Source organism: Juglans microcarpa x Juglans regia, chromosome 1S (assembly GCF_004785595.1).
Source record: "Juglans microcarpa x Juglans regia isolate MS1-56 chromosome 1S, Jm3101_v1.0, whole genome shotgun sequence".
NCBI lineage: Eukaryota > Viridiplantae > Streptophyta > Magnoliopsida > Fagales > Juglandaceae > Juglans > Juglans microcarpa x Juglans regia.
The window spans coordinates 7,284,553-7,301,101 of NC_054595.1; the positions used below are offsets into that span (position 1 = coordinate 7,284,553).

Consider the following 16,549-nt stretch of genomic DNA (forward strand, 5'->3'; position numbering starts at 1 on the left):
CTTCAGACATGGCATATGAGGCTCTTTCCATGAATCAGCAAGAGGACCCCACTAGCTCCACAAAGACAGGCGCGGGTGCGCTCTGTATGGAGGTTGCCACCCTCACTCACGATAGTCTCTCTAACGGTAGAAGGAACTACCTCAGCTAGGACCACAATCTGGCCATATATGCAAATGGGCCTTCAACAACTTCTGCACTTCTCACTATGACTTCAAGAATGCCTGGAGCGAGCTTTTCATCTAGAACTTCCAACACCTTAATGGATTTGCTTGAATCTGAAGAAGAAAAGGTGAGCCAAACTACTCAAATAGTGCATTAAGACAATAGCCCGAGAAGACGTCGAGAATCATGTCGAAAAAGTTGGAATTCAGAAATGAGTCCAGATCCTGAGCCCATTGGCCAATCACATTGATGAGGTGATGAGAGTGCAACGGTGGTTGGAATCACTGTGTATCTCGTTAATCCTCGGAGGAAGGGATTGCTGGAGGCTAGGAACTTTGTGTGGTCTCTTCTGGGCAAGTGAGGTCGCGACGAGCACATGACCCACTATGGATTTCATTGTCCTTTGTACATAGTCTCTTTCCCTTGGCATTCGAAAAGGTAGGGGTAGACTTCTTACGCCCACAAACATGCCCTAATCCCATCAAGACTGGAACTTGACAGCCTAGAACGCCATCATCTAGTAGATTCAAGGAGTGATCAACTTTCTCCCAGGTAAGGACAACCTCTGAACTAACAGAACTTGGAATCACCCTGACCCACATGTAGATAAGATCCAGAAACACCATCTCCCACTTGGTGGGTGTCACTTTGAAGCTACGACTGTTGGGGAAGGAACACTGAGAGGCCTTGACTGGAAACTCGCGGTGGACTGCCTAGCCAATGGGGAATTCCCAACTGAATCCTGAGACGAGAAAGAATCTCTAGTCCCAGTTCTTGACTTGGGAGTATTGAGATTCCAAGTGGATGACTTGATAATTGGTACGCAAATAGAAACTGCGCTAATTTCCATCATGCCTTCTTACACCATGGACATGGAAGAACACACATGCTATAAGGTCAGGGTTCTCTTACCCTGTTGCCTCTAAGGCTTGCCTCCTAACAATGCAATAAGACATAAAGATCCTTCAAGCATTGGGCAAGAGCTAAATGGTAGCCATGTGTACGTAGTCCAAAATGTCATGAACTAGGTGATAGAAGGGAAGCCTCAACTCCATCAAGAACTTGTCGATGTAAAGCCCAATATGTTTGGCAGCCCCCACTGAGTTGACAATGCCAATGGATCAATCAGCTGACTTTTTTGCCAGATTGGGGAGTAGTGGTTGCAATTGTTACTGGAATGCGCAAAGCAATATTCCCTCTATTCTTAGAGGATTATTATGTACAGATCGGAGTGACATGCCTTATATCAGAATCTACTAAGGTTAGATCGGAGTGACATGCCTTATATCAGAATCTACTAAGGTTATTTTGTCCTTTTTATAGGCTTTTTTAGGGGTGAAAAGGCCAAATTACCGACCCAACCCGACCCATTTGTGTTTTGAAACAGAAACAGAATACCCATTACTCGATTCTTTTTTAAACGGGTAATACCCGTTTATCCGATTTAGTCTAAAATGCACGAATCAAGTTTGAGACTCAGCCCTCCTCTCCTTTATCCAATTCAACACTCTGTCCCTCGCAGCCTCACTCTCTCCATTGCAGCTCACTTTCTCCATTGCAGCTTACTTTCGCAGCTCTTACGGTCTCCATCGTAACTCAGAATCAAGGTTAGTGAGTTTGTCGTTTGGTTTATGGGTATTGGATGGTTGTAAAACAGATTCTTGCTCCCTTGCTTGAGATTAGTTTGTGAGTTTGTTAGTCGTAGATTTATGGGTGTTTTGAGTATTTTCTTATGATGAAATCGACTATACTGAATATTTTGGTTTTATGGGTGTTTTTTTTTTTTTTTTTTTTTTATCATCCCGGTCTCAAGAAACTTGAGTGTGGATGGTGAGTTGCCTTGAGATAAAACCCAGAAACAAGCCAAAATTATTCTTCATCAGACTTTTGTCTTTTTATTTGTCAGTTTTTTCCTTCTTTTCTTGAATATAGATTGTAGTGGTGGAGAAAGAGATTTGAGAATGGGATACAATCTTTTAGCAGCCGACCATTCATCCTGAGATTGGGATTGATGGATGTACCAATGTGGTGGATAGTAGTCGGAGGTGATGATTCAGGAAAACAATATACTTCTGGCAAGTCTTTCTCAAGTCATTCCTTCAACTGTTGCACTAATGCTGTGCCACCAGCAAGAATTCCATTTTTGTCAACTATAATTTTGAATGCTCAATAATATACTTCTTTGTAGGAGGGACCATTGCCACACAAAGATTAGTTGCGATATCAGCCCTTGGATATATATCCTACCTCACTTCATAGATGTTAAAATGTTTCCGGCTTACATCATAATTGATGGTGGATTTCTATTGATTGTTGCTCCAATTGGAGAGGGCTTAGTTATGGATTTTCCTTGTGAATTTTTTGGGATTGATGTAACTAGGATATTGCTCTTTTTGCCTTTTGGTATAACCAAGAAGTTTGCCTTTGGTTGGATTTTTCATTTTAATGTAAATAGTTGTTAATTGTGTGTTGAATGCTTTAACAAACAGATTTTTTGTAAATGGATTTTTTCTTATTGAAATGTAGTGGATATGTCATAGATGCAAACCGGAAAGTTCTTGGGCTCAAAGTCTTATAAGAGACTAGCATATCTATGTATATATGGCAATTAACTAAGCATCATCAATTTATAGCTACCACGAAAAACAAGCAACATTACTGTACAAGCAAGCTGACCCGTAAGGGTTTTTCACCACCATCACTAACAAGCCCTTCCCAGAATTCTTACACGATCTTGAAACACTCAAAAAAACAAATTGATCAGGATATACCTCCCGACCAATTCCATGTTCATGCTACCGTTCATAATCAAAATGGCTAGAAAACTAAAAAGCATTTAAAGATATTCCTTCTAGTGATTCAAAATCAAAATAACTTTCTATTTTTCTAGATTAAAGAGAATTAAAAAAAAAAGGGTTGGAATAAATGGGTATTCCGAAATCAATTTCGGGTCGGGTAATTAGGTATTGACCAATCGGGTAAAGGGAAGTGTGTTGAAATCGGGGCAGGGTGGATTAATGAATTTCGTGTCGGTTCGGGTCGGGTAAATAGCCCTAGGCTTTTAGATCGATTCTAGGCCTGTTAGATGTTTTGCCACTTTTGTTTCGTTATCTTTGGCTATGGCTGTTTTTTGGTACTTGGGTTCACTACAACAGAAAGGGTCTTTTGGGACGAAAATTTTCGTCCCAAAAGACCCCAATTTCGTCCCAAAAAAATTTTTGGGATGAAAAAAATTCGTCCCAAAGTCGTTCCAAAATCACTGTGCCAAAAGGTATTTTGGGACGAAAATCACCATTTCGTCCCAAAACATTTATTTTGGGACGAAATTGAAGGAAACCGTTCGAACACGTTCGAACGAAAATTTTTTTTGTCACGGTTTAAATTCGTCCTAGAAAATGGTTCGAACGGAAAAAATTTTAAGTTCGAACAGTAGTGACGTGTTTGAACGATTTCGAAATATGTTCGAACACACATGAATTCGTTCGAACGTTATGAATTGTCTTTGTGTTCGAACGTTAAATGGTCAGGTCGAACGGTATATGGGTTCGAACGGTATAGGCTATGTTCGAACACGACTGAAATTATTTACGTTCGAACGTTGTGTGATCGTTCGAACTCTACGAACATAAATTTCGTTCGAACATTACGTTTACGTTCGAACGCTTGTCGTTACATAGAGTTCGAACGTTTTACATTCGTTCGAACGATATCTCTTTAATTTAAATCAATAATAGAAAATCAAATAGACATTCATACTATTTGAAAAAATACATTAGAAACTGTTTAACACTCACAAAAGTGTTAAAATAAGCGCAAATTAAATAAATAACAGTCGAGACGGGCATTGTTCATACATAAATAGATAATCCCAAAATCCATCAGTTGCTTAGAGGCCTGTACTGTTGCATAAGCTGCTGCATTTGGAGTTGCATCTGTCTTCTGAACTCTTCTTGTTGTTCTTCATGTTGTTTGAGGCGCATCTCCATATCTGCTTGTTTTGTCAATTGAGCCTCTAACTCATGCTGTATTGCAGTCAATTCTTCGATTCTGGAATTCGCATTCTCTAGCGCTATAGAAGTCATAGATGCATTCCCAGAAGAAGAGGAAGAGGGACCAGGCTTTACACAACGACCCAAACCCCTCAAATATCCTGAACGTTGACCCAGGACTTGTGTAAAAATCTCAATATCACTTGTTGAGGAATTTTGATCTGACGCAGATTCAGCACGTAGGGCAATCATTTTATCCTAGCCATATATAAGATAAAGAATTAATATCGTCATAAATATTCTAATATATTTAATTAAAACAGGTTATAAAACTTACATAATTTTCATGGGCATCAGGATGAGTCCACTCTCCATTACGATCAGTGTGCGATGCAGCATATAATTTTGTCAGATCATAATTAGTATCTGAATCTTGCTACAATAAATGTGTTAAGATATAAAGTCATTATGATTCATCCAAATAATTAACTATATCCAATAAAAAAAATAGCAATACCAATTTCTTAGAAAGGCGATGGAAAGATCTTGAGCCTGCATGATGATTAATCTTCAATTTTGATCTATTTGTTTTGTTTATAGAACTTCGCTCCTGCAAAGAAATTGAAAATAGGATGAAGCGAAATGCCAGATAGGACAAGTAAAATAATTAAATTTCATTATACCTGATATGATGGATCCTCAAACATGTCACAAAGTTTTTCCCACTCAGAAGGTCGGACATCCTAGAAAGGATGTTGGCGTGCATCTTCCTTCTTCTCAAACTTATTATAATACTCATGACACCTCGCTTTATATTTACGGAATGCATTACCCATAAGCTCTTCCACAGTCTTACGCTCCTCTCTCCGACCAAAATTTAATTCGAAATCATCCTTAAAAAAATAGTCACAAACACATTATCATTTATAATATTCTAAATTTAAGTAAAATATAGAAATTTATTCTACTAAATCAATGTTTTAAACATTACCAAACAACGCTTCTTGATAAGCTCTTTAACATCTTGGGGGACTTTCTTCCATGAAGTCATTGCCAAAGGTGCGTAAGTTCGTGTAAGAGCACCCACATGTGATGCAAGCCAAGCTGCTGGTTGTCCTTCGCCCCAGTATGTTCGTCAGGAATGTTAACCTTGATCTTACCCACCTTCCGATATTTTTCCAACGTCACCCCTCTAGTGGTGCCTCGACCTTGACGAGATTGTACTGTAGATTCTATAAAATATAACATTGTAATCAATTTCATTTATATCTCTATTATAGGACCTTAATTAATAACTTTTATGAGTATTAGATTTTTACCTTGTTCTGTAAAATCAATCTCTAATGGTGACAATGAAGGAGAGCTAGGAACAGGTGGAGATGGGTTGCGAACTTCCTTCCTCTTTGGCGGCATAATTTCAAACTACTGATACATTCAATAAGTAAAATATTTGTCATGAAGTGTAATGTTAACACATAATTGGTCAATCAGAATCTGTATCAGTTTCATTTGACAATTCGCTCTCATCATCTGTAGATACTTCAGATGATTCAACATTTTCCTCAACTGTCGCATCAACAATTTCAGCCTCAATATCTTCTCTATTTAATGGAATCATCTCATACTAGCTCAAATCCACAAACAAATTTAAGGCTGGTTGACTCTCTTGGTATGCTTCTTGAGTAGAAGAGTCATCTTCTTCTTCATCTTGTCCTTCCGCCTGAGGGATAACATCATATATATTTCTTGGAGAATATTTTTGAACTACTCGCCATTGATTTCCTAACTTCGGGTCATCTAAGTAGAATACTTGAGATGCTTGAGAAGCCAAAATAAAAGGATCATCTTCATACCATTTTTTTGATGTATTAACACTCAAAAAATATTCATTACCACGGACTCCAGTACGAGGATTGCTTAAATCCCACCAATCACACTTAAACAGATACACCGCAAGCTCTCCCAAATATTTCATTCCAATTATATCGACAATAACCCCATAGAAATCAATATTTTCTCCATCATGACTTCCTTCGACTAGGACACCACTATTTTGGGTTTTCCTATAACAATCTCGATCCAGTGTGTGATACCTACTTCCCCGAGAAATACATGCAGAAAATCGAGCAGCGCGTCTCGATGGGCCACGCGCCAATGCATACAATTCATCAGATATATCATTTGGATTATTCGCATGCAATTGTACAACCTACATATTGAGTAAAGCGTATACTATATCAAAGTTGAAATTAATAATTTTTCATTTGTTATTGAGTAACGCATATGTAATTTCATTACCCGTTCTTCAAACCATCTTGGGAACTCCTCTTCATGTTTTTGGTTTATATCATTTACTCCTAGTTCCTTGAGCACGTTAATATGATCACTGAAATTGATGATTACCACAAATATTTTATATTTTGTATTTTTTTAAAATTAATGAGGCAATTTAAATTAAGAAAAAGTTATAACTTACTTCAAGTAGTTCTCTATCTCAGGGCAATTGTTCAGCACGTACCACTGAGCTTTCTCGAACTCTCTTCCACACAAGTCATAACCACGCACTGCACCAATTGGACGAACTTGTTGGGAAAACACAGAAAATATATTCTGTTGTCTTGCTCGGTCAACGTCAAAGTTTCTTTCTGGCGGATCAAACCGAGTGTCAACTCCATGGAAATATTTGGAACAGAAGGTATGCCACTCATCGTCAATATATGCTTCTGCAATTGATCCTTCTGGACGGGCCTTGTTACCCACTGTACGTTTCAACTTTCCAAGAAATCGTTCAATGGGATACATCCATCTATATTGAACTGGTCCTGCAAGTCGAGCCTCACGTGGTAAATGAACGGCTAGGTGAACCATGACATCGAAGAATGACGGTGGATAAATATTGTCTAGCTTACACAATATTATGACAATTTCTCGTTCCATTCGATCCAAAGCTTCTACATTCAACGTCCTAGCACATAAGTCTTTAAAAAATGCACCCAACTCAGTCAAAGCCACACGCACATCTCTGGTCAAGTACCCACGGATACCAATAGGCAAGATATGCTGTAAGAAAACATGACAATCATGACTTTTTAATCCAGTTATTTTCCAATCATTTGTTCTCACACACCTTGTTAGATTCGAGGCATAACCGTCCGGTAATTTGATCTTCATTAGCCACTCACAAAATGTAACCCTTTCATTCCTTGACAATGTATACCACCCAATCGACATGTAGACAGACGAACCATTTTCTTGCAACTGCATTTCCCGTCTTATTCCCAACCGCTTCAAATCCTTCCTTGAGTTTATTGTATCCTTTGTTTTTCCTTCAATTGACATCAATGTTCCCAATAAGGATTCGCAAATATTTTTTTCAATATGCATAACATCAAGGCTATGTCGCAATTTTAACTTCGACCAGTACGGGAGTTCGAAAAATATACTCTTCTTTGTCCAATTCAACTCATTCGTAGCTCGTTTTCTCTCTCGTTGTTTTTTACCAAATTCATTACAACCAACATTTATAAATTGTGCAAGTACATCTTCGCCAGACAAATATGGTGGAGGTTGGCCCCATTCAACAGTTCCATCAAACATTCTAGAATTTCCACGCCATCTATGGTCACCAGGTAAAAATCGACGATGACCCATGAAACATAATTTCCTCCCGTACGTAAGCCATTCAGATTTGGTATATTTGTTACAAGTTGGACATGCCATTTTCCCCTTAGTACTCCAACCTGACAAATTCCCATAAGCTGGAAAATCATTTATTGTCCACAACACCGCAGCATGCATCTTGAACGACTTGCCTGTTGACGAATCAAATGTGACAACCCCATTCTCCCACAAATCTTTCAATTCTGCAATCAATGGCTGTAAGTGTATGTCTATATCATTTCCCGGTGACCTCGGACCTGGAATGAGCAAACTCATCATGAAATATGGATCTTTCATACACTTCCACGGTGGTAGATTATACGGCATAAGTACAATTGGCCAAGTACTATGACTAGTGCTCATGTTCCCAAAAGGATTAAATCCATCTGTTGCCAACCCAAGTCTTACGTTACGCGGTTCTTCAGCAAACCATGGGTGTTCTTGATCAAATTCCTTCCACACCTAGGAGTCAGCAGGATGTGACAAAATATTATCGTTCCTTACTCTATCTGATGAGTGCCATGTCATATCTACAGCCGTTGCGCGTGACATAAATAATCGTTGTAATCTAGGTATCAATAGAAAGTGGCGTATGACCTTTTGCGGAACATTTGCCTTGTCCGATGTCCATCTTGACTCGTGGCATATAGGACACTCGTTCAACTGCTCATTCTCTCGCCAAAATAATATGCAGTCATTCTTACATGCATGTATTACGTTGTAATCAAATCCGAGTCCTCGTTTCAACTTTTTTGCTTCATAGAAGTTACGAGGTAAAGTATTGTCTGTCGGCAGTGCCTCTTTAAACAACTCAAGTAACATATTGACTGCCTTAATAGATAATCGACACATTGATTTTATGTGAAGCAATCTTACGGTAAACGACAACTTACTATGTCTTCTGCATCCTGGATATAGCTCACGCTGTGAATCATTCCACAAGCGTGCAAAAGTGTTATGGCCCCCATCATTTGAGCTTGATGTGTCCGTGTCACCTTCATTCATAAACATTCCCGCACCGATGTCACCTAACATTTCCTCCATATCCTCATCGTAATCATCTCCAACAATCTCTGGTTGTACATCTTCATCGATCTCTTCTTCTTCATGTGGAGCGTCAAATGAAGTTGGATATGGTTCACCGTGTAAGACCCAATCAGTATAACCCTTATCAATACCTTTGACAAACAGATGCTCTCTCACCAAGTCTATCTTATGAGAACGCAAATTCCTGCATTCTCTGCATGGGCATCTGATACGCCCATCACTATCACATGTACCCAATGCAAACTCCAAGAATTTTTTAACACCTTCAGCATATATATTGTAATTCTGACCCAATCGATCGCTAACTCTCATCCAACTCTTATCCATGCCTAACTATATTCATTACAAACAATATTGTAATGCATCAGCAAACAACTATGTATCATGTACCAATTAATGAGTATGCCACCTTTCATTGGGTAGTTGGTCCTATCCCGTTCGGTATTGTAAGATCATAGTCGCCAACCTATGATCTATTATCTGTCACGTCCAACAAAATTTCGGCAGCATCTCCCCATAGTTCTCCAAATATGCTCGTTTGGTTGTGTGTACTGACGATTAACACGTCGTTGCACCATCACCGAAACTGCATATCCAGAGAACAATGGATGAATCTACCAAAATCATAATGTTGGACGACAACAGATATAGTTCTATAGTTTGCGAGAATGATCTTACAATCCCAAACTGTCCACTCTGGACAATTCAAGAGTTATCAATCAAGCATTCATCCGGATTGATAATTCTCGAACGGGTCTAAGGTTTATTTTGATGAACAAACATTGCAAAATATGCTAATATATGTCAAACAATAACAACATATTATTTATACAACAATACAACAAAAACTTAATTAGTAGGTATTATTAAATCTTAACTATTTATATTTTAATTTAAAGATTTAGTGGTATTTTAATTTGAATATTAATTTTATTAATTTATCTTTAAGTATTTAAGTATTATTAAATCTTAACTATTTCTATTTTAATTTAAAGATTTAGTAGTATTTTAATTTGAATATTAATTTTATTAATTTATCTTTAAGTATTTAAGTATTATTAAATCTTAACTATTTCTATTTTAATTTAAAGATTTAGTAGTATTTTAATTTGAATATTAATTTTATTTATTTAGAATTAACAATATTAAATGGTAGTTGGTCCTAATTATTTGTGATTTAGTAGTACATATAATTTATAACCATACCAAACCTAACGTATTCTGTATACGTTATTGATGTAATGTCATTATCCGTTCGAACTATGAGAACCTATGTTCGAACAAAATGAATACGTTCGAACGGTAATCCGAACCCGTTCGAACGTATTCATTCCAGATTCCAGTCGTCTTCAACAACGCCGAAAACTCCATTAATCCCAAACTCTAACAAACACAAACAACAATATCAAAGCATACAACTTTCTAACATTGCAAAATATAAAGTTCAAACCATACATTTATATTTTAAAAGAAATACCTGAATTTTTGAAGATGAAAAGGAAATAATCCGAGAATAATCACAAACTATCCTACAAGTAATAATCCGAGAATAATGGAGTGAGATGAACAATTTTTTTGAGCTTAAGGGCTAGTTTGAGAAAGAATACCTCTGATATGCAAAGGGGTAATCTTCGGGCGACCACACGGAGCGACAGCAGGAGGAGAGAAACAGAATTGTGAGGTTCTGTCGTGTTTTTGAAGAACATTTCATGTTCGAACGGTTATTTACTAACCGTTCGAACGTGAAAATATTAAGCGGGAGAAAATTCCCTCCTAATTTTCACGTTCGAACGTTAACATATGTGTTCGAACGTTATTGATTTATTACCGCTTGAAAATTAACCGTTCGAACTTTAATTTCTAACTGTTCAAACGGTATTGTAAATGTTTATTTATATTTTTTTTTCATTACACCTTTTGAATAAAAGAACAACATTAATATATATAGACATATTAGATGATACTATAGTTTAATTGGCGGGATATTTTCCCACCACTGCAATAATCCGTTCGAACTATAACAAATTACGTTCGAATGGTAATCCAGCTGTCTTGTTTTTTGGCGGGATGTTTTCCCGCCATTTGCCTTGTCCGTTCAAATGTTTTTTTACGTTCAAACGTTAACATATGTGTTCGAACGGTTTACGAGTACCGTTCGAACACATATCCTTTATGTTTAAATATAACTTTTTTCATCATTAAATGAAAAGTACTATAACATCATATGTATTAGTTATATATACTATCATATATAATGTAATATATACTATCATATATATAGTAATCTATACTAAATATATAGTATATATATATATTATCATATATGTAGTGACCTATACTATCATATACATTATTAAGATCATATGTATTAGTAATATATACTCACATATATATAGCCTCAAATATACTAAGGTCACATAATAAAGTGTAGAGAAATTTATAAGATGATAGTATATTAGTAAGCTATACTCTATATATATATGTTGTATAATGTCATATATAACTTTAGTAGGTAAAGTATAATGGAATATATAATATGACATATATTAGTTAAGTATAAACTCATACCATATAGCACTACATGCTATTATGTGGTACTATATACATATTAATATCTCATATATAACACTTTGATAGTAAAGTATTATGATATATTACTATTATAGTATAAAAAAATATTTTATAAGTTATTATGCTTTCATTTAAAGTATTCTACTATCATAATATATATTATAATATTACATATATACTACAGTATATATAATCTACTATAATAGTATATATATTATAACAATTTATAGGAATATAAATATAGTATACATTTAATATATTTTTTAATAAACTTACAAAACTTCTGTTCGAACGTGAAATAGTAACGGTCGAACGGTTTTATATTAACGTTCGAACGTTAAATATTAACATTCGAACGGTTATGCACGTATAAGTTATCGCAGGCAGCTCCTTCTCTCACGCCGCCGTCCCCACCGTTTGAAAAAGCGAGAAAACGTTTGAACGCACTACATTCACCGCCGTCTGCCGTCGTGATCAGCACATACGTCAATCACTTTTCCTCCCAAGTAAAGGTATGTATTTTCAAACTCGTTTTACCGTTTATTTTATAATTTTATGGTTTTATTTGTTTTTTTTTTTTAAATTGCATTTTTTCATCAATAATTACCGTAGAACATCATAAATCTATCGTAGGATGTTTAGAAATGAAGAGTACTTTGTTTTTAGTCGAAGAAACCACGGAATCGATTAATTTTTGAGTATTTTCATGGCCACTGAGTTGACTCAGCCATGGCCGAGTTAGATCTGTTTTACGTTCGAACGGTATTAACCAGTCCGTTCGAACGGTAAACCTGTACGTTCGAACTTGATCGACACGTTCGAACGTTATTAATTGTCCGTTCGACCATATATTTAGACGTTCGAACGCTAATTATTAAATTCATTCCATTAACATTTTATTAGCTTATTAAATTGTTTTCATCGTTTAATTGATTATATGTTCTATCAATTAATTTATTAAATTGCTATTAGTATATAATTTTGTAAATCTTTTAGTCGTAATTAGATTTTATCACTAATCTTGAATGTATATTTTATTTTTAAAATTTCAGGATCATAATAATGTCTTATCAGGGCCGTAAACGTGGTAGATCAGGAGAACCTTCCATCCAAACAGTTCGAGAGCGGACCGTTTTACTTGAGCGACAGGTAAAACTGTCTGATTTTGTCGCTCTTATATGGGAGGGTCATTCCCTCCCATCAGTATTCAATGATCGTGGTTGGGCACCAATCTTAGATCAGCGAGAAGAAGGAATGGAGCTCGTTTCCTTCATTGAGATCGTTACTGAGTTCTATAAAGAGCTCGGTGCTGCTAGCCCAGACGATGGAGGGGCATATAGGATCTGTGTCCGAGGAGCTCCTGTTATATTTTCAGCAGACGGACTCGCTGTATATCTGGGTATTCCTAGGCTTCTTGATGCCTATCCAAACTTGCCGCCTAGAGAGTCTGGTCCTTCAGGTGATGCAGCTATGTCTCAGGACGAGGGACTAGATTACACAGATGAGATCGATACACTTGCTGATCACGAGATCAGAGACTTGATTGTTGGTCCAGATGCTCCAGTGTACGATGGCTCCAAGAGTATTAGGCAGGCAGATTTATCTTCATTCTTCAAGATTATGAATTTGATCATTGCCAATAATATTGACCCACGGCAGCACAAGACGGAGGTCGGCATGGATCGAGCGAGATTTATGATACGGGTCGCTCGTGGCATCCCGATCGACCTCGTTGGTTATATATTTGAGAGAATCTGATCAGAGGCACGGTTCATTACGACAGATATACTTTCGTTTGGGATCCTCATCACTCGATTTTTGCTACATGCCGGGGTTGTGTCCGAACCTGCCGAGCGTTCCCGATTTCCGATGGCACCGATCAACAGCACCACCCTATCACGGAGCACGGGACACTCTAGATTTCGTTTTCGTGGGGCTGTTCCTGACAGGGCTGAGATTCAGAGAGGTGCGCAGCCAGGAGATACTGGAGTATCGGCTAGTGAGACATCTACACAGGCTGAGACATCCCGCACATATATTCGCGAGGAGATGGCTGACATATTGCGTGCTGAGATCAGCGTACACACATCAGCAGTGATTGATGCAGTGCATACTGCCATGTCTGAGTTGCGTACAGAGATTATGGCTACCGTCTCTGGGTTACGTACAGAGGTTAATGAGTTACGTACAGTGATTAATGCCAATAATGCAACTCAGGTCACAGTTAGTACTTGACTGACACAAGTAGAGACACAATTAGCTGCAGTCGAGGATGTGTGTAGAGACCTCGCATCACAATAGTTTTTATCTTTTATTTATATTTTCTTTTGTTGTAATTATGAACAATATATATGACATTTTGATAATTTGCTTTATTTGGTTGATTAATATATATGTGGTTGATAATATTTATTTAACGTAAAAGAAATTATTAAAATATTTTAAAATTAATTACATAAAATTAATTAATGAATTTGTATATATGATATATATTTTTTATATTTTGAGTTTCGTACTGAGTTTAATATTATACTTTCGAATGTATAAATGTGGTGCTTGAATATGTTCTAACTAAATATATTCCGTTCGAACGGTTTAGAAACCTTCCCGCCAGGATTTACCACCAAATATTTTCCATTCGAACACAACAAATTCTCGTTCGAACGTTTTTGAACTTTCCCCGCCATAATAAAGTAATTATCCGCCAAATTTTACTGTTCGAACGTATTTTTTCACTTTTGAACGGAAAAATTTTTTTGAGACGATTTAATTCGTCACAGAAAATACTGTTCAACGGTTATTTTGACGTTCGAACGATTTTCTAAATTCATCATTTTTTGGGACGAAATTTAAATTTCGTCTCAAAAAATGACTTTTAGGGATGAAAAAAATTTCGTCCCTAAATAATTTCGTCCCAAAATCTCAAATTTGTTGTAGTGGTTGTTTATTTTTATTTTCTATTTTTGTAAATCCCAAGTTTCTTATTTGTTACAACGGTATTCCCCCGCCATAAGTGAGAACTATTAATAAACTTGAGATGAAGTTGCTATGTGAGTGGCTTCTCGCTCTCTAAAAAAAAACTCAAGGATGCTGTACCACTCCCTCACGAAGTTCAGTCCTACCTGGGTACCATAATGAGTAAAACTCTGTCACGGTAGAAGGCAAACTCATTCGAACGATCTAAATGCAGTGGAATCTTTACTGTGTACTTTTGTTGTATGTAGTGCAGAATTAATTCGATGCCTTCCATTGTCCTCTCTTTCTCTGCCCCTCCCTCCCTCTTTATTGTAGAACTATAAATAACAATAAACATCAACCATCTATCTTTGTGCCCATCACAAGTGTTCTTGTTTAGTTGTTTTCAAGTCAGTTCTTAAAAAATAACCTTAATAATGGCAAACCAGCCCCCCGCCCTCGTCCATTGTTCCGTTTACCTACAATAGCTCAAGAAGCTACCCCAGTCCCAGCCCCTGCCCCTCCTACGGAGCCACGCCCACCTGTGGCTCGGCCTAGAATAAGGCCATTAATACCCGCCATTGCAGCAACAGTTCCTGTTGCCACCACTGCATCAATTCCATCATCTCCAACTCCAAGAGCTTCCTCTTCTTCCGAAGTGCCAATTGTCGCATTCTCGTCATCAGTGCAAACATCACCTAGTGCCAAAAGTTTTGGTCCTTCCTCTTCAGATGCAACTTCTCTAGCACCTAAAGCAGCGCCATCCCCCTCTTCAGCTCCAACTTCATCAATTTCTAAAGCAGCACCACCACAAACTTCCTCCACTACCAATACCGCAACCTCTACCCCCACAACTCGTGTGCCTAGCCCTGTCCCACCTCCCAAAACAATTGTGTCTACTGTTCAAACCTCACCTCAATCACCTAATCCCAAGTCTTCGGCTTTACCATCACCTGATTTAACCCTCTTGCCTTCTCAACTGAAGTCGCAGACTGAACTTGAGCAGAAGATCCCAATGGAGGTCCAGGAGAAGACCGTTGTGTTTCAGAAGACCATTGGAGGGGAAGAAGTGTCGAATGAAAATGAAACCAAGGAGAAGGGGAAAAGTAGTGGCAAAACTATTTTGGATTCAATGGAGGCGGGTATGAGGGTTATATCAATTGCTGGTGAAAATAAAGGTGCCTTCATGAAACTAATCCAATCCGCAACGAAACATGAAGTTGCTCAGAAGAATAAAAATCCAAAAACAAAAAGCCATGGCAGTGACTCGAAAAGTGGTACTGATAGCAACAAGGAGGGGAATCCGAAGAAGAACAAGAGTCACAAAGGAAAAGTGACAAGTTCACAGCCCATGAGTGCGTTCGTGAACAATAATGTGCAGGGCATTAACAGCTCCATCCTCTACAATTGTTCATGCACTCACCATGATCCTGGGGTGCACCTTGCTCTCTCTAGGAACTAGGAAGCCCAATGCCGAGTTCCATATCAAAGATCAGAACATGAGGAAAGAGACTTGGAGAGATTAAGCAGCGTTTCTTGTTAGGCTAAGCTATGTTAGAGAATAAACTATATAAAGGTGACTAGAGTACTACTGTTGGTGATTAAGCAGAGCATGGATTCTAATTCTTCATAGCTTGCTAGGTTAATCCACTTGATCTAGTAAAGTGTAGTTGAAGATTGTCAATCATCTATGTTTGGTAATAAACATGCGGTTTGCATGAATATGTAAGTGACTAATGTCAACGAATAAAACACAGCTCCTCACGTTTGCCCTTTTATATTTTTCATCGTATTAGATGGAATATCGTACTTCAGATCTTTCGGGTGATTTTCTTTTCCTTTTTTTATTCAAAAAACAATATTCTGTCGGAGTTCAGAAAAAAGTTTCCTTCTTTCTTCCTGGCGAATTAATCATAAAAAATTCAAGAAAGTTTTGTTGAAATACGACATGTATCAAGATTCTTTTACTTGCTCATTTAGTTTTATTCGCAAATTAAATTATATATAATGAGAACGAGAATGATTTTCCTTTTTGCATGCATTATGTGTTATGCACAATGTATTAATGAGGTAGACATCTATCAAGATCCTTTCACTTGCTCATTTGACCTTATTCTCAAATTACATTATAGTTAATGATAATGATAATGATAATGATTTTCCT

General features: G+C 37.2%; 1 protein-coding gene across 1 annotated transcript; it reads left to right on the forward strand.

Annotated features, from left to right (window-relative positions):
- The first annotated feature begins 1,150 nt into the window (after positions 1-1,150).
- Positions 1,151-15,847, forward strand: LOC121247267 (SH3 domain-containing protein C23A1.17-like). The gene is made up of 3 exons (XM_041145643.1): positions 1,151-1,163; positions 1,309-1,424; positions 14,786-15,847. Exons 1-3 carry the CDS (start codon positions 1,151-1,153, stop codon positions 15,845-15,847), a joined length of 1,191 nt encoding a protein of 396 aa, XP_041001577.1.
- Positions 15,848-16,549: the final 702 nt, after the last annotated feature.